This window comes from Artemia franciscana, chromosome 1 (assembly GCF_032884065.1).
Source record: "Artemia franciscana chromosome 1, ASM3288406v1, whole genome shotgun sequence".
NCBI classification, from domain to species: domain Eukaryota; kingdom Metazoa; phylum Arthropoda; class Branchiopoda; order Anostraca; family Artemiidae; genus Artemia; species Artemia franciscana.
This window is the reverse complement of record NC_088863.1, coordinates 16652003-16677753: the sequence shown is the minus strand read 5'-3', so window position 1 is coordinate 16677753 and position 25751 is coordinate 16652003. Positions and strand designations below refer to the sequence as shown.

The 25751-nt window shown below is 32.6% G+C and overlaps 1 protein-coding gene across 2 annotated transcripts in view; it reads left to right on the top strand.

Annotated features, from left to right (window-relative positions):
* The first annotated feature begins 3842 nt into the window (after positions 1-3842).
* Positions 3843-25751, top strand: part of LOC136026344 (nucleolar MIF4G domain-containing protein 1-like) — a 52496-nt gene continuing 30587 nt past the window's right edge. Inside the window, exons 1-3 of one of the 2 annotated variants that reach the window (XM_065702857.1) lie at positions 3843-3957; positions 13594-14375; positions 20967-21331. In XM_065702857.1, the coding sequence (XP_065558929.1) occupies positions 13601-14375; positions 20967-21331 (1140 nt within the window). In that variant the 5' untranslated portion in view covers positions 3843-3957; positions 13594-13600. Of the gene's footprint in view, positions 3958-11681; positions 11772-13593; positions 14376-20966; positions 21332-25751 lie in introns of those variants that run through there. The other variant, XM_065702866.1, reaches the window with a different exon arrangement.

Sequence of the window (25751 nt, the reverse complement as noted above, 5' to 3'; positions counted from 1 at the left end):
AGAACACGTAGGTGCGGCATCAATACCCTCTCTGAATGCATTTTGGATCCGTGCATCGTAATTAACTATAAGTAATAGAAAATGAATCCTGATTTAGAATTGAATTTTCCATCTATAACTGCTTAGACACACCTTAGCGAATATTTCCTGTGGGGACTCTTCCAAATTTCCTCCTATTGATATTCACTGTTTACTTTTTTGAAGCTGTATCTGCAGCCATATCTAATGTATGCTTATATGCGCACTTCAATTATTGATTGAACAGTTTGAGAGGGAAGGCATATATAAGAACTTTCAATACTTATTTAAGCTTTTTATTAACTTAAAACATTAAATCTGTTGAGGGAAACAGTTTCTAGTTTAAAATTTTGCTGCTTTGATGTTACCATAATATATTGGTGAGTTTATCTACCAGTTATGGTTGTGCGAGACTTTGCCTATGGTAATGCAAAGGATCGATCCTACCTTGGTAACATGGGCCAACAGATATGGGGTCCTGTCCGTTAAATAAACTTACACAAAATATCAATGGAAGCCCTCTACACCAAAAATAGCAAAGGAGGTACTATTTGTCTTTGCTTTTTATGCAGTAATTTATTTATTTATTATTACGAATAGCGGTAAGCATCAATGCTTGTCACAAAAACACAAAAACACAAAATCATAATATTAAGCTAAAGTAAATTGGCAACGACAAACTAAACAGCAAAAACTTCTAAATAACACGACACTACACAACAAAAGCGTCTAAATAAAAAGGCGTATTTACTGATGCACTCTTAAAAATTCGAACACTCTCCACCTCGACAACCTCCAAAGGCAAACCATTCCATGGTCTGGCAACTCTACTAACGAAAGATAATTGACCATTTTTTTCAGTGGTTTTGGGGGATATAATTTATAATCATGCCTTCGAGTAGAGTGATAATGGCTAAATTTAAAAAATAAGTTTGGATCAGCATCACTCCTTTAATTATGCGAAACACATTTACAAGGTCACTGTGACGTCTACGAAATTTCTATGACGGGAGTTGAAGCCTAGAAAGTCTCTGCGGATAGGAAAGGCGCTGAAGGTATGGGACCAATCTAGTGGCCCTTCTCTGAACCTTTTCTATCCTATGCTCATCCGTTAGACTTAATGGAAACCAAACAGAAGGTGCTACCGCTCGGCTAGCCATCAAGAAAGATTTTACATAAACAGCTTTCTAATTTTGACTTTCTTTAAATTCAAGAGATTTAAACATAAGCGTGCTGTCCGTATTAATTGTGATTGTAGCAAACCCAACAATGTCTTAGATGAGCTTTAAGGGTGCGTTGGAGCCTAAAAAAAAATCTTCGGACATTAATTGTGCCGCCTTTTCCAGATACAAGAAAAAGAATACAGGGTAGGCTATTTAAAATTTTGTGGTCAGATTTGGCTGATACCTGCATTTACCCATTTTTTTTGAATTGATGAATGCGAACCTAAGATTTCAATTAATCTTACTGGCAAAAGTTTGTTAAGACCATAAATTAATGAGAATTCTAAAAGATCGCCTGAAAAACCACAAACCTGGTGTCGGATTAAAATGAACACTGCACCACTGGAATTTCTATTTTAAAAACCCAACACAAGAAAGCATTAGCCCCCCCCCCTCATTTTGGGGGAATAATGACTGGAATAATAACTTTTTTGCATGTACTGATGTGCCTTTCTTTTTTTCAGACAAACTCTTTCAAATGCACCCTTAAACAGTTAGCTTTGTTTTTCCCATTCCCAACTAGCTGCGATCGAAAAAAAGGAAAAAAAACAGAGGAAACATCAGTGCTAACCATGTAAAAAAGTGATTTGCTTTGTTATCAAGTTGGAGGGTTGTTAGTTTCTTAAGGACAGTAAGTGGAAATAAAAATTCCAACGGTGTACTTTTTGTTTGAATCCGACTACAGTTTTGAGGGTTTTCAGGATATATTTTAAAATTACCGTGAAATAACTTTCAAAATGACATTTTACTATTAGGACTGATTAAGATAATAAATACTTATCCGGAATAATCAACTGATAGTAATTTTTGCAACCAGTGATGCCTGCTGGCAGGTGTATCAGATAAAAGATCAGATTATTCAGCAGCAGCCTGGCCTCTACTCGCTTTTATACCTGTATGGTTTTAAATAAGAGGAAAAGCTGGAATTAGGTCTTAGCAGCAAGGTTACCAAAAACCACACTTTCGTCATTTATGCCGTGCTGCTTCGATTATTGTCACACTTTCGTACGTACAACACAGTAAACTGGACTTTTCTATGGAAAGTCTGATTTTCAAAACAAAAATGGCAAAACATTACGAAGACTTTCTGAGTTCACTTAAAAAATATTTCAACATATGAAAGGACAAAAAAAGAAGTTGCCAACAGTGACCTTTTTATATGTTACTATTCGTATTGTACCAAAGTAGTGCTTCTTCTTTGATGACGGTTTGCAAGTTTAAAAAGGAGCGTAAAAGACGTAAAAAGTTGAAGAATTTATATTCAGCTAGTAATTGAAACAAAAGACTAAAAACAGAAGCAACAGCTGTAGGTCCACTTTCTAGATGATGCAATCAATTTTGTTTAATGTAATCCTGTGTATTAGCACCGAAGGAACTAAGAGCCCACAAAATTTACATGGAACGTGTTGTCAAAATTGCGCTGTCAGTACTAAAAGTAGTAAGATATATTAAAAAATTATGTCACTGCTGAAGACAATGTAGAAGAAGGGAGCATATGTTTTGAGCAACCCTTTCTCACTCCTTTTAGCTGCTTAACTGCTCAAATGGGTTTTAATTCGTGTTAGTTGGAAATACTTACCATAAATTTTTTTGTCTTGTTTTATTTATTGTTTAGTTCTTCTCTGCCTTTCTATTTACATGAAAAAATTCTGAAAACAAAGAATTCGCGTGTCATTTAGTGATATTGTTTGAAAATATTTTTGGTTTTCTGGAGCATTCACATTCCGCTTTAGCTGTTTCTCTTTTGATACAAGTTTAATGTCAATGGTAGTGCAAAATGTCCATCACTAAGACTGAACCACACTTTTAGTGCTGGACACGACAATACTGTCGTGTATTTAAAATGATAGTTACTAATTTTACGTGGTTTACACGCAGTAATTGTGGGAACTGAGATATGGCGTCAAAAACAAAACTTAATCTAATATCAGTGTCTGCTTCTTTAAAACAACATTTAGAGTCCAATTTTGCGTCCCTGTTTGAATCTATGAAGAGCTCACTGACTGTTTCTGAAACATCAGCGAGTTCTGGGTTGTAGTTTAGTGTAATCCAATCAATAAAATCGATGAAATGGCACATAAAGCTATGACATTTGAAATTGCAAACAACAGAAAAATTCTGGAAAGAGACACGGCTATTTAGAGGGTGGTTTAATAAGTAGTTGTACCCCATAAGGTCAAAATTGCCCAAATTGAAGGGCGGGGGGAATACTCATGGGGGAGCCAGTTTTGTACTGGTGATCCCCTAAACATTAATTTTGTGTCCATGCTGGAGAAAAAGTAAAATATAAAGCTCTTTCATTGATTTAATGGATGGAAGACTATTTCAGTGTTATAACTCTTTCAGTGTTATAAGCTTATTTGATTGATTCTGCGCCGCTGAACCAATCACTAGGCTAGTGACTTGCTGTTATGCAACCGCATGCTTTTTGTCACTAAAGCCAGTTTTCAGTGACAAAGCATGTGTAATAATAATTTGCTCCTAATCAGGAAGCCTTTCCTATTGGTTCAGCATTGATACCAAGATTTTAGGCTTGTCTCACTTGAGAGGCCAAAATCCCATTTTATCGGCTATCATTATCGCTTAATGGCAATTTCATAACAACAATCCTGCAATAGCAAGAAATTTAAATTTTCCTAACGAGGCCGCGTTGGTAATAGTTATAGGAGGATTAGCGGAAGCGAGATTATAGGCAGCAATAGAAAAATCATAAAAGGTTAATTTTATCTTTAGTAAATATACAGTGATTGACCATTTCTGAAGGAAACATGGTGAACAAATTAAGAAAGCAGGCTAGACGTAGCCTAAAAATATTTTTTTCTTTAGGTGTTAAGCCTGGAGAAGGACCTGTAGAGAGAGAGAAGCATGTTAAAAAAAACGCAATTCATACCTCACAGTATGAAGAAAAGCTGTAGCAAACACACTTTGCAAGCAGCTCCACCATACCTTAGCCCCCCTCCTAATGTGCTAATATATAGGCTAGTCCAAATTATATATTTCCAATGCACTGTGCCCCCCTTCATTCATTTTGCAAGCTCTGGTTTCTCACAGTTAATTCAATTTACAGGTGCATTGGTTGAAACAAGAGATGCATTAGGAGAATAGATATTAAATATATAGCCTACTTTTGGCTAGGGGGTTGGGGGGTAAAGTAAAGCAGTGTTGCATCTTAAATGGGTTAACTAAAATTATTCTACATATTATGAAGTTAGAATTATTTTCTTAACATGTTTCCTTCTCTACAGGCCCTTTTCTAGGCATGTACCCCCTAATAATATTTTTCTTTCTTGGTCAAACCTTGTTACATATCATAGGCTCATTGTCAAGTAGGTTCATAGTCAATAGTCAACAGGCTCATAGATGGACAAGTAACTCTATAAGTTAAAAATACTTCATTTTTTCTATTTTTTCCAAATTAACCAGCCCCCACTCCCCCCAGATTTTCAAATTGGGAAAATGACTATTTCTAATTTAATCTTGTCTGGTCCCTGATATGCCTGCCAAATTTCATTGTCCTAGCCTACCTGGAAGTGCCTAAAGTAGCAAAACAAGGACTAACAGACAGACTGACAGAATTAGCAATTGCTATATGTCACTTGGTTAATACCAAGTGCCAGAAAAAAAGAATAAAAGTTTATGACACCTTAAATTTGAAAGAAGATTTGTTTTGGGAGGAATAACTAGTGACAGTGTACTTGTATGATATAAACCCTACCTAATGTTCTTCTAATATGTTTCTCTGATGCTCAATACTAATGAAATATTACAAAGTAAGATAAGAATATAATACTTTATAAACAATTTTGGGCCATATATTTGCACATTAGGGTGGGGGGGGAGATATAATGTTGCAGGTGTGCATGCCTAATATATTAGGTATGATTGTTCTGCATATTATGTAGTACAAATTATTTTCTAACTTCACACTGTCCAAATACTACACCCTAGACCCACCCTTAGCATACAAATATTTAGCCAAAATTATATATTTTTCTATCTATTCTTTCAATTCTCTTGTCTTTTCTTATGCTAAGCTGAAAGAAACTATAAAAAAAGTTCTATAATATGTTAATGAACAAACAACTTGAGAGGTAAGGCATATAGCATGTAAGTACCAGTGACAGTACAAAAATAATTAAAATGATAAGGCCCTAGGTGCTGATAGTGTGGTAAATGGGTTTTTTACATATGGTGGGTACCCAATCATGAATGTGATTTTTGAAAAGGGGAAGTACTGAGCAATTTTTGGAAAACTCTAAATAAACACCTTTATAAGAAAAATGATAAGAGTGAGTGTGGTAAATATAGGGATATTAGCCTGGTTCCTGTAGGAAGCAAATTAATTGGTATAATAAAATTCTATAGTTTTAAAGATGCTATAGATAAAGTTTTGATAGAAGAACAGTATGGTTTTAGGAAAGAGAGAGAATGTGTTGACCAGATTTTTACTCTTAGACTAATAATTGAAAAGTGTCTAAGTCATCAAATCTCTCGAATCCTTAGTTTTACTGATTATGAGTAAGGATTTGATTCAGCTAATAGTAGAGTTGTATCAAAACTCCTTTCCCTGTATGGTATACAAGGTGAAAACATTAAAGTGATTAGTACTATCTGAACAAATAACATAGCTGTAGTTATGGTAGGAAATGAGGCTAGAAGCTGCTTTTGAATTAAATCAGGAGTTAGAGTGTTTCATCCTATCCCCATTTGTATGGATTATTTGATGAACTTTGCCCTAAGGAACATAGCAAAGGCAATATGAGAACACAGAATCAATTGGGGAAGCAAAACTCTCCTAGACTTAGATTATGCTTATTTTTTTAAGCATCCTAGGTGAAACTGTTAGCAAAATGAATGAATTTTTAGAGGTTTTTTTTGTAGGTTCAGGGTGCAAGAATAGGTTTGAAAATTGATATTAAGAAGACCAAGTTTCTAAGACCAGGAACTAAGTAAGGTAATGCTAGGTAATGAGAAGATTGATCAAGTGGAAAGCTTTACTCATTAGTTAACATTATTATCCAAGATGGTGGGTGCAGTGAAAATGTCAAAGAAGAATAGCCATGGCCCTGGGTGTTCTTCCACAGTTGAAAAAAGTTCAAAAGAATAGGAAGATAAGTTTACAAACCAACATTAGAATATAGGAATCTATAGTGATGATAGTGGTCAAGTATGGCTCTGAAGCATTGGTGCTCCAAGGAAATCACCTTACCTTAATCCATCTGAGAGCTTTAAGGTCTTCCAGACCTGTAGTGCTCTTGAGTTGATGACTGCCAGTCAAACCTCCACTACTTCTTCTCCTACTTTTTGTCAAGTTGGTTTTTGAAGGACTGGATGGAGGGAGCACTGACAGTTGAATCTTTCAGTTGATTCCAATGGTTTATGACTCTTCTTGAAAGGAATGTTTGGCAAGAAGGATTTGCTAGAACTTCCAGAACTGGTGCTGCAGTGAGTTGGTAGTAGTAATTTATAAAAGCATCAATAAAAACTATTTTTGGATTGTTTTGGGTATCCAACTTACTAACCCTATCTCAAACAGCAAGCTTTATGAAAAATCTGGTTCAATTCTAATTTCTTTGGCTATAATGCAAGAAAGGTTGAGATGGCTAGGACACATTCTGCAGATAAAGGATGACAGCTTGCCTAAGATTGTCCTTGTTGGCTAACTGTCTTGTGAGTTAGTAGTAGTAATTTACAAGAACATAAATAAAAACTTTTTTGTGCTTTTCATTGGAACAAAGATTAAAGAATATGCTTAATGATTACAATAACTGTAGGATAATATAAGGATGCCAAGATTGAAAAAATAAATGATATTTTTTTTTTCTAGGGCTATATCTAAGACCATCAGGGAGTGGGGTTGGATAAATTGCCAGAATAATAATAATAATATTTGGAAATAGCATAAAATAAGAAATCTTGGCCTAAGAAGTGACCAACCACCTTTCATTTAGCATAATTTTTCTTGTAGCCTAGTCCATGTAGCTTAATTTTGAATAACTTTGTCCACAAAATAAGTTTGCCAAAGTAAAATAAGAGTTAACTTAAACCAAAAATGAGCAGAAAAATAGACAAATAATTTTTCAAGAATAAAACTAGCAACTCAAAACAATCAGAAACTATGATGAGCAAGGCTAACGCCCCCATGCCTTCTAAAGACTAGAATATAATTTGTACATCACTGAAAACAATCCTTGTTTTGAGCTGAATGTTTCTATTTCTTGTTATATTTAAAAAAGTCACCATTGTAACCAAGATTACTAAAAAAACAACCCAATGAATGTGAATTGAATGTTTAATATATTGAATTCCTGAAATCCTTAATAATTTTGGATTTATTAAAGTTAAAAAGATTATTAAAGTTAAGACAAAATGTATTTTGTCTTAAGAAGAACAAACATGCCTCCCCCATGCCTCCCAAGACATGGGACTGGGAATCAGCCCTATTCATCTTTGTTTCTGCTTGTTTTGAGTTTGACTTGATTTTTTTTATTATATTTTTTGTTCATTTTAGATTTCATTTATTTGTTTATAGTGATTTGTAGTACTTTTTATGCTTGAAAATTGTTTGACTTTATTTCTGCTCAGTTTTGGCTTAAGCTAGCTCTTTACTTTTCTTTGAGAAACTTTTTTCATTGAAAAGGTCTTTTAAGGTTTGTTTTGTCCTTTTTTTTATTGACATAGTCTTTTTCATTTAATATTTTAAACTTTTTCTTTTTTCCTATAACAATCCATATTTTGGCTTACTATCTGTATGCTGGACAAAATTTTTTAATAATATACACCCTATGGAATATCCTTGGATTTGGTTTTACACCTCTTTAAGTTGACCTTAAAATTAAAACATAATAGCCTTCCTAAAAAAATTGCATCTATGCTATTTTTACAACCTGAATACACTTATACTCTTTTTTTCAATTGTAATAGTAAAAGTAGTAATGATAGTAGCACTGAAAGAAAATAATTCCTTAAACCACATTGGCCTGCCATAATACTCTTAGTCATTCTTGAGATATTACTGAGACATCTTATTGACAACCAGCATACACAGTGTATTTTTTGGCTTAATTTTAAAGCAACATTGACTTGCAGTGAAAGTTTCTACTTTATTCTCTACTCTGCTGATGTCCCACCTGGCTATCTTGATAACCTGGATATACATAAGCTATCTTGATTTAGTTCAATATCAACAATAGTAGTGGTAGAAGTAGAAAGAAAAGTGGAAGTAATATTGGTAGCCCTGGGGGTTTCAGCTTCATACCCTAAGCTGTTGCTGGGGTATTGCTAATGCATCCCTTTGATAACCCACATGTATATAGTTTTGTTTTGTCAGTCTAACACTGCACTCACTATTCTCTGAAAGTTTAACATATACCCCTCAGTATTAGCAATAGTAGTAGAAGCAATAGTAGGATTGATATTATGTGATAGCAATAGTGGAATTAGTAGTAAGCATTAATAGTATTCACATTTTTGCTTTTTCAATCTAGTTCAACATCCCCTCCTCATTCCCTAATAGTTTCAACTGAATACTTTAAGCTGTTTCTGAGATTTTGCTGATAAATCTTGTTGTTAACCTGCTGGCACATATTGTGTTGAACTATGCCAACATTTGATCTCAGAAGTTCCTGAAAGTTCTATACTAATACCATTAGTCTTAGTAATATTAGTAGCCTTCTAACAGTAGTAATAACACTACTACTGCTACTGCTAGTAGTGTGCACATAGGGCATTTTTGTTTATTCAACATACCCCTCAACTAATACTCTAAGCTGTTCTTGAAATACTACCAATAATATAGCTTTTTCATAGCCTGCATACAAACAACATGTTTCAATTTTATCCAGTACACCCCTCCAGCCTCCACATTTCTTGAAAATTTCTCCTGAAAAACCTTAGCCTTAATGCTAGTTGCTTATAGTACCTTTAGCACCTTTTGGTTGGTTCAACATCCCCTTCAACATGCATTAAAAATTTCAACTTTATAATCTGTTTCTGAGACATAGCTATTTTTAATAACCTGCATCCACACAGTATAATTCAATTTAACTCGCTATCTTTTTCAACATTCCCTGAGAATTTTTTTGGAATACCCCTAGCTTCAGAAGTACTATTAGTAGTCATTATATTAGTAATTGTAGTAGTAGTGGCCATACTAATAATAGTACTAGTAGCAGTTGTAGTAGTATTTTTAGTAGAATGACCAGTAATAGTAGTAGTATACACATTTTGTCTATCTCTACACCCCTCTTAACATGCCTTGCAAGTTTCAACTTAATACCTTAGACCATTCCTGGGATATTGCTGATATGCCTTTTTGACAACCTGCATGTACAGAATATGTTTTGATTCAGCTGAAGTTGCCCCTAAACATTTGTTGAAAGTTTCACCTTAATACTATTATCCTCACTAGTTGGAGCAATTGTAGCAGCAGTGGTAGTAGTGTGCACATAGTGGCTTTTGGTTAGTTCCAAATCTGCCTTAACATACTCTGAAAGTTTCAACTTAATAGTATAATCCATTCATGAGATAGTGCTGGTATGCCCCATTTACAATCTCCATGCTCATAGTGTGTCTTGATTTAGTTCAAAACCCCCCTAGAAATTCCCTGAAAGCTTCACCTTAATACCCTTAGCTTCAGAAGTGGTAATAGTTGTAGTAGTAGTATTGGCATTAATAGTAGCATGCACATAGCATCTTTTTTTTTCAAGATCTCCTTCAATGCACTTTGAAAAATTCAAGTTATTTTTATAATCAGTTCCTGGAGCTTTGCTGATCCATCCTTTTGACCATCTGAATGCACATAATGTGTTTTAATTTTGTCCAACACTGTCTCAATAAACCCTGAAATTTTGCATCTTAATACCCTTATCTTCGGTAGCTATATTAGTATTAGCAGTCCTTATACTAGTAGCAGTAGTATTAATAGCATGCAAATATTGCCTTTTGGCTAGTTCAACATCCACTACAACAAGCCCTGCTAGTTTGAACTTCATTCTCCAAGCCATTTCTGAGCTATTGCTGATACATCCTTTGCAACAAACTGGATACACACAATTTATTTTGATTCAGTACAACTTCTCCCTCAGTATTCCCTGAAATTTTCGCGTGCATACCCTTAGCCGTAGTTGTACCAGCAGTCACAGTAGTAGTAGAAGTAGGAGTATGACTACTAGTAGGAGTAGTAAGATTAGTAGTAGTACTGATAGTAGTAGCAGTTGTGCTAATCTTATGTTCAATATATGGTTTTGTTCATATTTTTGACAATTTTCCCCCTAATGGTCTTATATAGCCCTAGGCTAAGTAAAAAACGTGTATAATAATTGATGAGAACAGATAAAAATTGGAAAAAAACAAGGAAATTTGATTCATTGATCTGCGTTACATATTCTCGCATTATGTAAGAATTCTGTCATTTTTTCGTTTTTTTTTGTACATACCTTAGGGTTATATGAGACCATCAGGGAGGGACTGGGATGGATTGTCAAAAAATCAAACAAAACAAAAAAAATTTAATATAAAATGAGCAATCTAAACGTCTCTCTTTTTGTTCTAGCATGTCTCCTTCTGAAGAGGTGCTGTTATAGACCTTTACCTTGCAGCCCCCCCCTTTCATGGTGCCAGATAGAGCCCTAAATAATGTATTTATCCATTGTTTTTCTTTGCTTGAATTATTGTATTGCCTTATTAATGGTATTTGTGTTATTAACCTGTCAATAAAGTTATGTCATTGCAAAAGCATTGAGAACAGTTAAACAAATATATTATGTAAAAATGATCCGAGAACATGTATTAACTTGGAAGAAAACATGAAATATGATTAATAGAAAGCTCATGCATATTATAGAGTAACAATGGGTTTTTCTCTGTAATTTGGTATATAATCTAGGGCTTTATGTGGTGAGATGAGGGGCACATTATCATGATAGCCTAATGACTATTATATTTGTAAATAGTATTCATTAAGGGATTAAATGGTACTATTTTTGTTACTATAGTTTTTCTTTCAGAAGTGAGGATAGACTGCAATGAAATCAAATGTATCTTGAAAAAAAAAGTATGGTTTAACATTCTATCAAAGTTATTAAAAGTTTATTTTCGAAACCTTTAGTCAAAAAAATGAAGCCAAAATTAAGAAAAATTTATGTTTTTTTCAAAAGTTACCACAGATGATGAGTAATTAACAGCTAAAATGTATAGCTAAGAAAGAGTAAAAAATATCAGCTTCAAAACACCTTATGAAAGACATAATAGTGGCTCTTAATTCATTCTTGGAAGTTTATTTTGCCTAATTCTGCTACTTTGCAAAATAGTAAAAAGTCTGTCATATGCAATTTTACCATTGACCTGTTCTTTATTATTATATCCCATCAGCACATGGTTTATAATATAAAATAATGCCAATAAAAAAAAAAATAAGAATGTTTGAAATATAGCCTAGGGCTGTACCTTACTATTGGGGGGGGGGCTGTATCACAGTTGTTGTGGAAGCAACCATTGTATTTGGAAAAGTATTGACTTAGGAATCAAAAGGTACTATTCTTTTGGTATTATATTGCTTAGTCCAGGATGGGAATCATTGCACAAGATAAGGCTTGTTGTATGTTTTATACCTTGTTTGTTTCATTTTCTGTCATTTGACATTGTTTACGAATTTCATACGGATTAACTCTGTGTTTTATGTTGTTTAAAACTTGTTTTTTCTTTATATTTTAAGTTTGTTTCTTTTCGTTTTTCATTACTCTGCTTCTTTTGTATGTCTTCAAGTAGACACAAATAAGCATACCTTAACTGAGGAAAGTAAGATTGTTAGAAATGAATTCACAGCCAAAAAGTATGATTGCCCAGGGATGTTTTTCAGTTTCTCACATTTACTACTTACCCATTTCCAAGGCTTAGAAATTACAAACAAGAGAGATTAATTTAGTTTTTTTGGTTTGGGGGGCGGTAGCCCCCCAACTGCCTCTTCTAATTCCTGTACGTTTTAAGGTTCGACTTTGGGACGCAGCCTCTTTAACTCTTTAAGAAAACGAAGTTTTTTTCATATTATTCCACAAATTGGCCTGTTCTTCATAAGGGGCTCCCAAACTACTTGTACAAGTTTTTGTTAATCTTCCTGCACTTATTTGGCTATTTGTAGATTGATTTTAGAGTTGACTACACTGATGTAGCTTCCGACTTCCATTTAGCTGCCTCTATCAGCAGCTTGCTGATTGCATTTGTTTATAATAGTTTGTGTTCATTGCAAGCTTGACTTGACTATTTATTTTGATTCTTTTCGTCTTAAATTTCATTTATTTATTTATGCCAGTGTCTTGTCGTTTTAGATTTGACTTTTTATATGACTTTATCTCTGCCTTTTCCAGGTTTTAATATTGTTTTTTACTTTTTTCTTTTTTTGCGGAAAACATTTCTAAATTAGCATGATTGTAGGGTAGCTCTTTTCTATTTTTCTTTTTATCTTTTTCTGTTAAATATTTTAATTTACTGGCTGTTAGTTTTTGTCAACTTTCTTACACTTACTTAAACCCTTGAAATATATCTTAGGTGCCAAAAAATTGGGCCTTGAAGACAAAATGTATCAAAAGATAGATTTTCTACGCACTACAGGTAGCCTACTACATTCTCTTGATCTTTTTAAAGCAGAAAAGGTTGATATTCTCTAAGAAACTAATTTTTTTTTTCTGATCCCCTCTTTTCATTCCCCATAAAGTAAGTAATTACTCGTAAGACTTCACCCAAATAAGGATATCCATGAATAGTCAAAAAGCAATGCAAAATCAACATTTTCAGGAAACAAGATGAGATGGAAAATTGGGGCAAATTTATTGAAGTTGGTAAAAGAGCCAAATGGGTGGGTCTATTCACTGTACAGGTACTTCTAAGCTTCTAAGAAGTCCTTTTTAGAATATGAAGTGCTGGAAAAACTACAGCAAGACAAATATAACAAGATGAAAATAATTCCCACTGAGACCTGCCAGCCTGCTTGATTTTTACTGAGATATCCATAGTTTCCAGTAGTTTCTGAACAGCATGATTTTTTTTTTATATTTTTGTTGTTGATGAAATTAGCCATGAACTGAAGGTCAGTGAATGAAACACATATAAAAACAGACAAAATTCAACACTAAAATGAAAAAAAAGGAAAAAATATAACGTGGAACAATAGGCTTTAAGTTAATTTATTTTATTTTCTTACTATTGTACCTTTTGGACATTACAGCTAGTGCTATTCCTTCCTTTTTTAAAAGCAAATTCATGTGTATTGCATGCCTGTGATAAAAACTAATGACGAAATAAGATAAGGTTAGTGCTATGATAGTTTCACTATTTTTATAAAAAAATTCTTTTATAGTCAAACAATGGGCAAAAGACAAGCTGTAGGTCGTCCTAACTTTAATTACCCACAGAAGCCAAAATTCAGAAAAGAATTGCGAAAAAATAACAGAATAGAAAAGAAGCAAAAGAAAAATAGTTTTTTTATGAAGCGCGCTGCAGACAAGATTCTATCTTCGTTGGGAATATCAGATAATTCTATTTCTGGTAGTAAAGATTTCGAAAGAAAGAATGAAGTTGAAGTTGCAGGTACTGATCAAGTCTACCAGAAGAAACAACGAAAAGACTTAAAACAAATAAAGAAGACGAACGAAAAAGTAAATAATGGGCAAAAAACGCTGGGTAGCAATAACAATGATACTGCTGATTCGGGTAAAAAGAAATTTGAGAACCATCAAAAAGAAGTTCAAAGGGTACGGAAGAAGCAACTACGTGACGAAAATAAGAGAGAAGAAAGAATCATTAAACAGTTGGAAAAGAAGCTTCATTTAAATAAAAGAAAATCAAAGGGTTTGCCAAAGTCATTTTCAGAGGATGGTCTTGACTATGTTCTTGAGATGTGTGACCCAGACAAAAGAACGGCTCTTGCTAAAGAAGAAAGCGCGTTTTTTAGAGGAGAGTCAGACACAGAATCAGATCAAGAAGATGATGCTAGAAAAAAGAAAAAGGTTAAAGTGGAAGAGACGCCAGAAGAAAGTGATGAAGAGAAGGGAGAAAGTGAAGTAGATACAGAGTTCAGTACAGATGATGAAGGAGAAAACATTGCTGTTGAGAAAGAAGAGACTGAAGATGATGACACAGGTACCCCAGTTTGTGTTCTTTCCTGTTTAAGTTTTCATTTTCATGAACCTGCAACGATAGTCTTATTATGGTAAGAATCGTAGACCATAACTGTTAATGCTGCAAATGCATCAAAGACTGGGTTCTTTTACTTTTGTATTTCACAGCTAGGATTGTCTGTCACTACTTTCTAATCTCCTCTACTGTATAACTAATAAGAAGTTGAAGATTATGCTAAACCAACAGAAAAGTCAATTGAACAACATGCATGAAAAAGAGTCAAAACCATAACGTGTACTGTTTTGTGAGAACTGGAGAAAAAATAATTAGCCCCCTTCTTTCAAAATTCTAAGTTCTCATAAACCTCCATCCCCCCCCCCAAAGAAGAAAATTTTTATTAAAATTACCACTTCTTCCTAAAGCCGGGAGACAACACTGGGAATTCTTAACCAACTGTGTGTAAAATTGTTTTTCTTAGTTAAATTGTTTTTCTTAATTGTTTTTCTTAAAATTGTTTTTCCAATTAACATAAGTTGATACTTTTGACCCTTTAAGAAAAGATGGTGTACTCTATTTTATGAGAATTTGCCTTGCCCCCTATCCCACTTCCGCTAAAACTGACGATTATCCACTTTGTTTAGCCAAGGTGCCTGTTTGACTACAGGTATTAAAAAATAAAGAAAGGAAAAATAAATTAGAACATACTTTTCTTGAGGGCCAGAGAAAACATGTTTGGTCTCATTCCCCTGAAATTCTAAGTTGCATCACCCCTCCCTCCACCAAGAAAGAAAAACTTTGGAAATAAAAAATTTGAAGTTTTAATCCATTCCCTGAGTCATGAGACAAAATAGGGTGTACTTATGAAACCGCATTTAAAAATTGTCACCTTTTGATAAAACCTATTGATAGCATGCAATCTTTATGATAAAGTATAGTTGTTTGCTTTTTGGCAAAAACGGGAGAAAACACAAAAATTCTTATGAACAAAAAAAAAAGAACCAACAGATTTGTAATATGCTCTTCATAGAAATTAGTGACTCAATTGGATCTGTAGCTTTACGTCATAGTTTTTAGATTTGTTATTGTTTGGGTAAATCTCACTAACACTTACTTTTATAGATATTTATAGGCCTGTTAAAGTACATTATTTCTTACTCAAGGTGAAGAAATGTATCTGCTTTCCAGTATAATTAAAATGAAATTGGTATTCTCCTCTTTTAGTATGTACCTCCTCTTTTTCTTTATTTTGAAATGAGCTATGTACAACTCTTATGAATAAAAAAAAACTTTATATGTAAAACACACTTTTTGGCACCAAAAGCATGCGACAGTGTCCTCACTTTTGCTCTTTGGCTTCACTACGTGTATTTTTTTCAATCAGCCGGTCTCTTTTTTAAGGAACCCAACCATGGAACTTGTCTATACAATAAGATTCTAAAACAATAATGTATAAAATACATAATAAATATATAATATAGTATAATGAAAAAGGTAAAGAATACTGCATTGTATTTTACAATCTTCACCGGCGTATACTTATTTTACTTATACGTATAATTTTATTATTATTTATTATTTATTATTAAGATTTAAAACAATAATGTATAAAATACATAATAAGTATATAATATAGCATAATGAACTAGACCTCCGTTGCCTGTGCAACGGGAAGTGTTGCAGCAACTGTGCCCTGTTCCTTAGGGCACAGTTGCGGAGCAACACGTGCAACTGTGCCCTACGGGACACAGTTGCTATTTCCGGGAAATCTGAAAGAGATACAGAAATAACGTCTTATAGTTTTCTGCTTAACTTTTGATGGTCTAAACTAGGAAAATATAAAACAAACCAAATTCACCAAAAAATTTAAATTGCCCCGAGGGCATGACAAAACTTCCAAATAGAAAAACCCAAAGAAGGAATTTTATTTCGGAGAAACTATTGTAAGCTCCAGTTGTTAGGAGATCGAGACCTGTCGAACCGCGTTGGAAAAAAAATTCTAGCTGGTCCAGAACAGAAGTTACCTCTAGAACGTCGAAACTTCGGAAATTATTTCTTAGAGAACGAAGCAACTTGGTATATAGAACACTTCACTTCTTCTTGCATACTTTTCATAACACTACTCGATAAAAATATAAGAAACATCAAAATCGGAAATTTGAGAAAATTCAAAAAAAAAATCGGAACGAGATGGACTTTTCCGGAATTATTTCCGGGAAATCTGTAAGAGCTACGGAATTTTGTGCTCCGGTTCTCGAAGAGACAGATGAAAGTTCTACATGAGTTCAGCATAACTGTATTTCTAACAAGTTTATTTCCGAAGCTAGGGTCGTCTTAACTTGACGCCAAACATCGAACGCACAGTTTCTAAGAAAAAAACCGTTTTATTTTTTTTTATGGAAAACTGTTAGAAATTTTAGGAACTTCTCTGGAATTTTTTTACTCTGTTTCACGTTTCCCTTCCCTCTGAAAAATCTCAAATTTTTAACTCTTACCACTTCGGAGCTACAGGTCGCTGATCACGGTGAAAAGAAGAAAAAAAAAAAAACTACGAAAGCAGTAGTGTTGCTCCGCAACACAAAAAGGTAAAGAATACGGCATTGTATTTTACAATCTTCACCGGCGTATACTTATTTTACTTATACGTATAATTTTATTATACGTATACGCTTAATTTTAGTTTTAGTTTGTTTTTTTAAAGTGAGTTATTTTAGTCTTTCTTCTTTTTTACTAAATGATCTTACAGCCAAAAACTTACTCAGAATAAATATTAGTAACACCGTAATTATTTAAATTAGGCTATTTTATTGTTGATTACAAAATTATCAAATTTCTTGCTTGAACAATCACAAATCTTCAGGATGTTTTGCTAAAATTAATGCTTGATGTCAATATTAGGCTGATAAAGCATCCCTATTTGACCTAATAGCCTACTTATTATTGACACAGTTGGTTGTACCTAATCTCAGGCACTATTTATCAGAAATGAATTACTGGCATTATTACAAAAATAAAACCAAAGAAGAGGAAACGCTGGAAATTAAAAAAAAAGACAAGCCCAAAACTTACAAAATTTGGGAGAAAATGCAGCTGAAGCTAACAGCTACCCATGAGGACTTACTATATTATTAAAGGGAGTTGCTACTCGCCTTCAAGTTTCTCAATAAAACTGCTCCAAGATTCACACTTTACTCTAAACTTAATTCGTTTAATATTCATGTGGCTACTGAGAATAGTAAACATTCAAAGTTGGTTGCCGTTTGAGAATAGTTTTACATTAACAGCTGGCATATAATGCCAAAATGAAAGAAAATATAAAAAAAAGAAGGAAGAAATAAACTTTTGTGTATAGCCATGGGGAGTACCTGGGACCATTCTGGGGAGATGGGACGCCATTGCGTGATCAGTGATAATTAGAATAGTAAACATTCAAACTTGGTTTCCGTTTAAGAATAGCAACCTGGGGTATAATTTTTTTCCATAGAACCCTGCCTAGAGTCTTTTTATTGTCTCTCCTCTTGTTATGCATAAAAGCCAAAATTCGATGAAGATGCATCCAGATCGATTGCATTTGAGGTGTTTTCTTATGACTATTCAAGTAGTTGAAATATATTTGAAGATTTGCACTGCAGCAGAGGAATTTACAAATTTGGCCGTCATAATACCACAATATCGCTGTGGAAAAATATTGTCGGAAGTTTAGTCACAAAAGTTTAAATTCAGTCTTGATTGCCACCTATTGTTAACATAGGTAGAAGATGGAAAACTAGTTTTTACAATCGATACTGTTTGTTCTTAATCTAGATTGTCGCTAGAAAACAAATTCGGTTTAGGTTTGGAACTATTAATATGATTTTAGCAAAGTATTTTTTCAATCATATAATCATTTTAGTTGCTACTATTTCCTTCGTTAAGTTCAACGTAAATTGTTTGTTTTTTTTTAGTAATTTTTTTGATCTTTCCAAAAAAAAGAAGTAGAATGTGGACTTTTTGCTAAGGTACTAAGGTACTGAAAACAAAGAATTCATTTTGGCTATATGATCAAATTCCAGACTAGATCAATGTTTTGGCTAGATCAAGTTCTATTTTTAGTAGAAAAGAAGAAAGACTAACATATATCACATTAAAAAACAAACTAAATTAAAATTAAGAGAGGTTTAGCTTCATCTGTTGATGAAATTCAAGCTAAAACTGACAAAAAAAAAGGTTGTTCATTTACGCAATTTCTTACGAAAATGCTGGCTGTTTTTGTACTTAACCCGGTGCTGTGAAGTAAATTGTTTGTTTTTTTAGTAATTTTTTTTGATCTTTCCAGAAAAAAGAAGTAGAATGGGGACTTTTTGCTAAGGTACGAACTAGAATAAAAACTAAGAATTCATTTTGGCTATATGATCAAATTCCAGACTAGATCAATGTTTTGGCTAGATCAAGTTCTATTTTTAGTAGAAAAGAAGAAAGACTAACATATATCACATTAAAAAAACAAACTAAATTAAAATTAAGAGAGGTTTAGCTTCATCTGTTGATGAAATTCAAGCTAAAACTGACAAAAAAAAAGGTTGTTTATTTCCGCAATTTCTTACGAAAATGCTGGCTGCTTTTGTAGTTAACCCGGTGCTGTTTTTTGTAGTTAACCCGGTACAATTTTAGGAGTACATTAGGTTAATTGTTCTTCTTTTTAGACAGTAAAATGATTTTCTTTGTCTTGTTTTCTTACGAAATGCTTTCTTGTTGACAATAAGTCTTATATGTCTTCCTGCCACAGGTTCAATTTGATTGACTCTTTGTTTTATTTCATTTTTCATTTAATTTACATCGTGTGCATAAGGTTAAGTGTTGTTAACCCGGTGCTGTTTGGACATGCAATTTTAGGTGCACATTTGGTTAATTTTTCGTCATTTTAGATAGTAAAGGGATTTCCTTTGTCTTGTTTTCTTACGAAATGATTTCTTTTTGGCAATTAGTCTTACATTTCTTTCCGCCACAGGTTCAATTTGATTGACTTTTCGTTTTATTTCATGTTCCATTTTATTTAGGCTACGTCGTGTGCATAAGGTTAAGTTGTTCTCAATTTACGGACCTGTTAGTACTGAGATTAGTTTTATTTCTGTAGTTCATCGACAAATTATTTTAATGAAATGTTTGATAAATCAGTTTTTTGTATCAGTTCGACAAAATTAATTTGTTAAAACCAGTTCAAATGAATTAAACAATTTCTTATTGAATTAATTATTTCTTGGGAACGAAATCTTGTGTTCACTAAATCAGTTTTTATTCTATTATACAAGGTTAAGTGTGCCCTCACACAAGCCTCTATTTAAGGAATTATTATTGTTTTAAGTGAGTTCAATTTCAATTACGTAATGGACAACTTGCATAAATCCTGAGTCATTGATAATCGTTTTTTTTTCCAAAAAAGGACTGAATAGTTGGGGTTTTAACTTTGTGACGATTCAGAATTGAATCAAAAGGCATGGAACTATTATCTAAATTTGGGGCTTCTGTTGTGCTTTTCTTGTTTTATTGTAGACGTTTCTGAAATTTTTCAGCATTTATGTCATTTTAATGGTTTTCCTCACTTCTTCTTCTTCTTGGAAACTTACTTTTTGGAAACCAGGCTTGGTAGATTCTTAGAGTCATGCTCGGTTTGATTTCATTTTATGTTTCAAAAATTATTTTTTATTCAATTTGTATTCACAGGGTTAATAGCGTGCTTGCCCAAGTCTCTATTTGAGGACCTGCTATTGTTTAAGGTTGCTTGTAATTTTAGTTGTCTCATGGAGAACTTACTTAAATCCCAATTCATTAATGATTACTAATTTTCACCTTAATAAAGCACTTTATGATAGATGTTTAACTTTGTTAGTGCTCAGGGTTGAAAAAAATGTACGGAATCATTCCCTGAAAATAGTGTTTCATTATGCTTTTCTTGTTTTATAGAGACGTTTTCTCTAATTTAACTTATTGTACCGTCGTAATTTCTTCCCTAATCGCGCAACGTTTGATCTACCCCTCTCCCGTAATCAAATATCTTATTTATAAATAAGTATAAAACCCTATAAAATACCAAAAATACTATAAAATATATAAAATACCATTTTTAATTAGAAGTTATAATACAGAAAAAGGTGAGAATTTCTTCTACGTTTTTTTTTTATTTTTTTATCTTCTTTCCTTTAAGCTACCGAATGTATTTAAATTTCAAGAATACGTAATTTAATTCTAAATGCCTAATACATAAATTTAATACAAAGAATACTTAAATTTAAGAGAAGAATCCAGTAAACTGGGTTTTGGTCCCCTCAATTATTATTCGTTTTCGTTTTCATTAAAGCATTTCAAATATTGCAGGAAGGACAGAATATCATCGCCGAAAAAACCTATTTCCTGGCTTGAATCAATGGTGTTTTCTTTTTCAGTAATTTTTTTTTACTAGAATTTATTATTTAAAAATTATAACTAAATGATATTGTAAGATTGGTTTCTTTTTCTTGTCGTTTTTATTTATTAATGATCCTTAAAACTGTTCTATTTGGCATCTGTTTTGCGTTCAAATATTCTTAATATTAGAATCTAGATAAGATTGACTCATAAGATAATAACTATTTGATTCAGGTTCAGAAGGAGTAGATGTAGAAGATGATAGTGAGAGTGATGAAGAGGACCTTAAAGAAAAATATTCCGAAGATACTCACCAAGAAGAAGAAGAAGAATCAGCTAGTGATAATGATGAAAATGAAGATAATTCGCAACATAAAGAAGTTTGGGAGGACATTTATGGTCGTCTTCGAGACAAAAAAGGAAATGTGATAGTTTGTAACTCTGCTTCAACAACAGGAAAATATATCCCTCCAGCATTAAGAGCTATTGCAGCCGAGTCAGATGTATTCAACAAAGAGGAAAAAGCCCGTTTAGTCAGAACTATGAAAGGATTGCTGAATCGTTTGTCAGATTCTAATTTGTCATCTATTACTGATCAGGTATTTAATTTATATGCATCAAGGGTGTATCCTGGATTTTGGTTCGTTGAGGGGGGAGAGTGGGTTACAAAAAGAGAGAATTTTGAAAAACACGTCAAAAATTTGGTTTAATGGATTTATTTTTACTTTTTGATTCGGAAATGTTTTTAGTTTTTATTTTTAGTCGGTTTCAATCAATTCTATTATAATATTTTGTAAGTGACTTGTAATTAATAATTGAATAGAGATTTATAGTTTTCTTTTTATAAATGTCAATTTTTTTTTTTGACAGTAAAAAAAAATTGGCTTACTTTGTATTAGCTATCAAGGCCACGGGAGAGACTTTAGTAATATTAAAGCCTATTTATTTGACAGTTTGATATTTATTTTGAAGTTATTTCCTTTCGTTTTAACTTTGAACATAGCCTATATAGAAAAAACAACAACAAAAAAAATAAAAGAAAAAGTGTAATAAGGGGACTAGAATAAATCAGTTCCTGTTTTTGAATGAACTTTGAATAGAAAAATGATTGATCTATTAGGTTTCTATCAACAGATCATATTTTTAGTATATTTACATGGTATGAAAATGAGGGAGATTGCCTATGATTAGGACGATTTGATTTCTGATACCTTAAGTCAACCTTTAACTTCCTAATCGCAGAATTTGTCCTAGAATACTTTATTGTTTTAGTTCCTGTTAATAGACGAAGCTACTTATTATGATTTTATTTATGGCATACTAAAAAGAAGCTACATTATTTAATTACACATTGGTATACGAGCTCTGCTCCACGCCAAAAGAAAAATGTAAAATTTGTAATTTTTTAGTTTTTCTAATACAGAACCTTCAAATTTACACAGTTTAATTTTTACAGGTTAAATTATTATTTAAATCTGCCAAAATTGGCTAAGTGAGTTCCTTTCCTCTTAAACAATCTAAAGAGTGTTGTTCTAGATTTGCATCTTCCTCATATTTGGGCACACCCTAACTTTATCAAAAATCCTCTAGGTACCCACATGACATTACTTGAATCTGTGTAACCAATTTTTTACTTCTTAAAAAGTATTAAAACCGAAAATGTTTTCATCAAAGCTGATTTTATGAATGCTTTTAAATTTAAAAAATACAAACAAGTTTTTTATATTGACTTGTGAAACGACGTTAAAACTTGAAATGAACGGAAACCACAGTAATTTTTGAGGTGTGGTAATGGTATACCGCCCCCCTTCAAACCCTTGTCCCTGACCCCAATTTTTTTTTTTTAGACAACAGTGCGATTTCTAACGTGTACTCTTTAAACAGAGTAAAATTTGTTGTTTAAATTTCTCAAACGCCGGTTAGAAAACAAAAGCTAGTTATTATTTTTTTTTTGTATTTTTACACTTTAATTACCATTCAGTTTAAATTAGCGCTAGTTAAAATTTAACCGAAATTTCAGGTAGTAGATAGGATGGTGATCCCTCTCACTTTTGAAGTAATAATTTAGTACGGCCTTAGTACCGCCGGTTTTTAGTTTAGTACGGCCTCTCTACTTCCATGTAAAAAGAAAATATTTTAAGTATGAATTTTGTCAGTTTTTAATTTGTTTATTATAAATAGGTTGTAAGTGAAGCATAAAGTGTGATAAATAACCATTCATTTTGAATGGACTGAATGAATGTTTAGTGCAAATAAGTCACCATGTGGTAACGAAGGTACTTCCACTTGCCAGTATATCTTCTGACACTGGGAAGTGTTCTTTTTTTTTATTATTGTAAATTAATTAGCTATCCCAGAATTTTTGCACGAAAGTATTTCGGTTCTATTTTAGCCAAAAAGTTGTGCAGCAAACGTTAGTTTTTTGTGGTTTCATCTTTTTTGTTATAGTGAAGTGTGTTAGAGCAGAAATTTGTATTTGAGTGAGCCCCCTTCTAATATTCCGAGAGCATTGAGTCTATATTGACTATTTTTGATGAGAGAAAAAAAATTAACACCCACTCATTATCATTCCCCTCGGTAAAAAATATGGAATTTCGCCCCAAATCTCTAGATTAACTTTTTCAAACATATTAAACTTGATAGAGCAATTTTGACTGAGCTCAGACTAATTTTAGGAGTGTTACCCTAGTATTTTTCTTTTCAGCTATTCAAATTTTATCACGCTGTCAGCTGTTTATTAGTAATTTAGAACTTAATGAATTTAGTGGATTTAGAATCCGCATATAGATTCTTTTTATGTAAATATTATTCTCGAACTTTGGTTTTAGAAAGTTTTAGTTTCTATTTACAAGGATCGTTCCTTACTTACCGTATTTTCCTTTGAATGGTTTAAAAAAGGATAAAAAGTTTGCCCTAGTTGCCAAAATATCTTCTTCATTTTCCAATATTCATGTTGTTTTACTCTGTTTTGTACTATGTGGATTCATTTTTTAATCAATATTTGCGGATTTGAATGATTATTCTCGTATTTAAAATTGTTATCTTGACAGCTATTGGTGTAATTATTGGTTTAGGGAATTATAATCTCATTATACAATCTCACTTTCCTATTAACTGATTGCTTGTTTGTACTATCCTTAATTAGTTTTCAAACGAGATTCTACTGTTTAATAATTTCTACATTATCCTTCTGACTAATTAAAATCTTTCTAGAATAGTTGTTTGTATAAACGAGGTGAAGAAAAATCTTCTGAAACTAACGTATAAATTTCTGAGGTTTTCTCTGTCACATCCAAAAACAATGAGACTTGATTGTATATTTTCTTAAATCAGAATTTCTTTTCTGTAGCAACTGCATTTTAATTCTTCATGTTTAATATTCTGTATTGTTGGCGATAAAAACCTCACAAAAAATTATATCTACTAAAATATTTGTATTAGAAGATAGATGATTTAAAAATGAGTATCTAGTAATAGATTTAGTCAAATACTTTTGCAATCTGAAAAAAATAATAATAATACTAAATCAGTCAGAATAAGTGATCTTTTTTATTAACTCAAAGAAACTATTCAGCAAGACTTTTTTGATGTGGTTAATTAGCTCTACTTGTTTTGCTCAAACTGTCTTTATGAATTTGGGCGAACCAATCCGAGTGGATATCGACTTCCTTTGTGATTAGGGTTCGAGAGTTAAAACGAACGAAAATTGTCGCGCCATTGTTTTAATAACATATTTGTGAAAAACTGCTTAAAATAAATCGGCTCGCAATATTTTACCTTTATTTTTAGAATTCTGAAAAACCAGCACTTTATTGAAAAATTAGCTGCTCACAACAATCACATTGCACTGTAGGGTGTTAATCTCCGGTTTCAGCCACCTCGTCCAGTCGTTCAAACGTTCATTGTCGTTTTTTTCATCAGCAAAAGTTTTAAAATGTCTTCCATTACTAGGTTCTTTTTATACAAATCAGTTTAAATGCGGTTTGCTCTTTACAAAATAAAATTTTAAAAACATGAACAAAGTGAGTTCCAACAACATATGTATATTTTCCTCACAATTTAGATATTTTTTGTGCACATAGAAACGGTTCCAACCAATACTCCTTTTTTCTATTGTTATCAGTATTAACATGCAGCACTAGGTGACTGAATTTTGCTTGGTGAAATGAATTTTAGACATAAGCATGATAGTCAGTGTTACATTCTTCCCATTCCGGGTTTACCCCCTATACCCTGAATTATAGAAGAAAAACTTTAATGTAATTTTTATAGATTTCATTTTTTCTAAACCTCAATTCAAAAGCCGAAGGTAATTTTCAAATTCCAGGTGTCAATTTTTTCCTTCCGGTTGGTATCCCTGTGAAGTTTTGATTAATGTGAGGTTTCTGCGGTAATACTGCTAAGAATTGTTAAGATTCTCTGAATATTTATTAAACAATACCCAAGGGGTAAGTTAATGACTCTTCTTTATTTCTTGAACACTTAAATTTAAAATACGATTGCTTTTCAAAAGTGGGGAATATATCGCAATGTTACAGAATCTGTAATATTGTGTTGGATAGCTGGCTGAAAAAAGCCAAGACATTCGCCCATCCGAAAGCTTGTTTGTGATACACTACTCTTGTCTGCAGCAACTCATTGCTGATAATTTTCATAAAACCTAAGCACCAGTACTGAATCTTTTTTGTTTAATGTATGTTTATTATATGTGATGTTATGTTTAGTTTGTGTGATGTTATGTGATATTTGGAGTTTAACAAAGTAGCATCTTTGAGAATAGTAACTTTTCTTCATTACTGCTTAAAGAAAAATGTGCTATTGAAGACTTAGAGCAGGCACTTGTCACCTTTACATTTTTTCATTGGGTTTTCAGTATTCATTATAAAATAATTTCCAAAAACAAGTTTTCAGACATCTTGAAAGCACATTTAGACTTGTGTTTTTTTTTTTTTACAAACTATCCAAAACCCCCTTCCCCTTAAGGATGTCTCCTACTTTACCTCAGGACTTTCTCAGGAC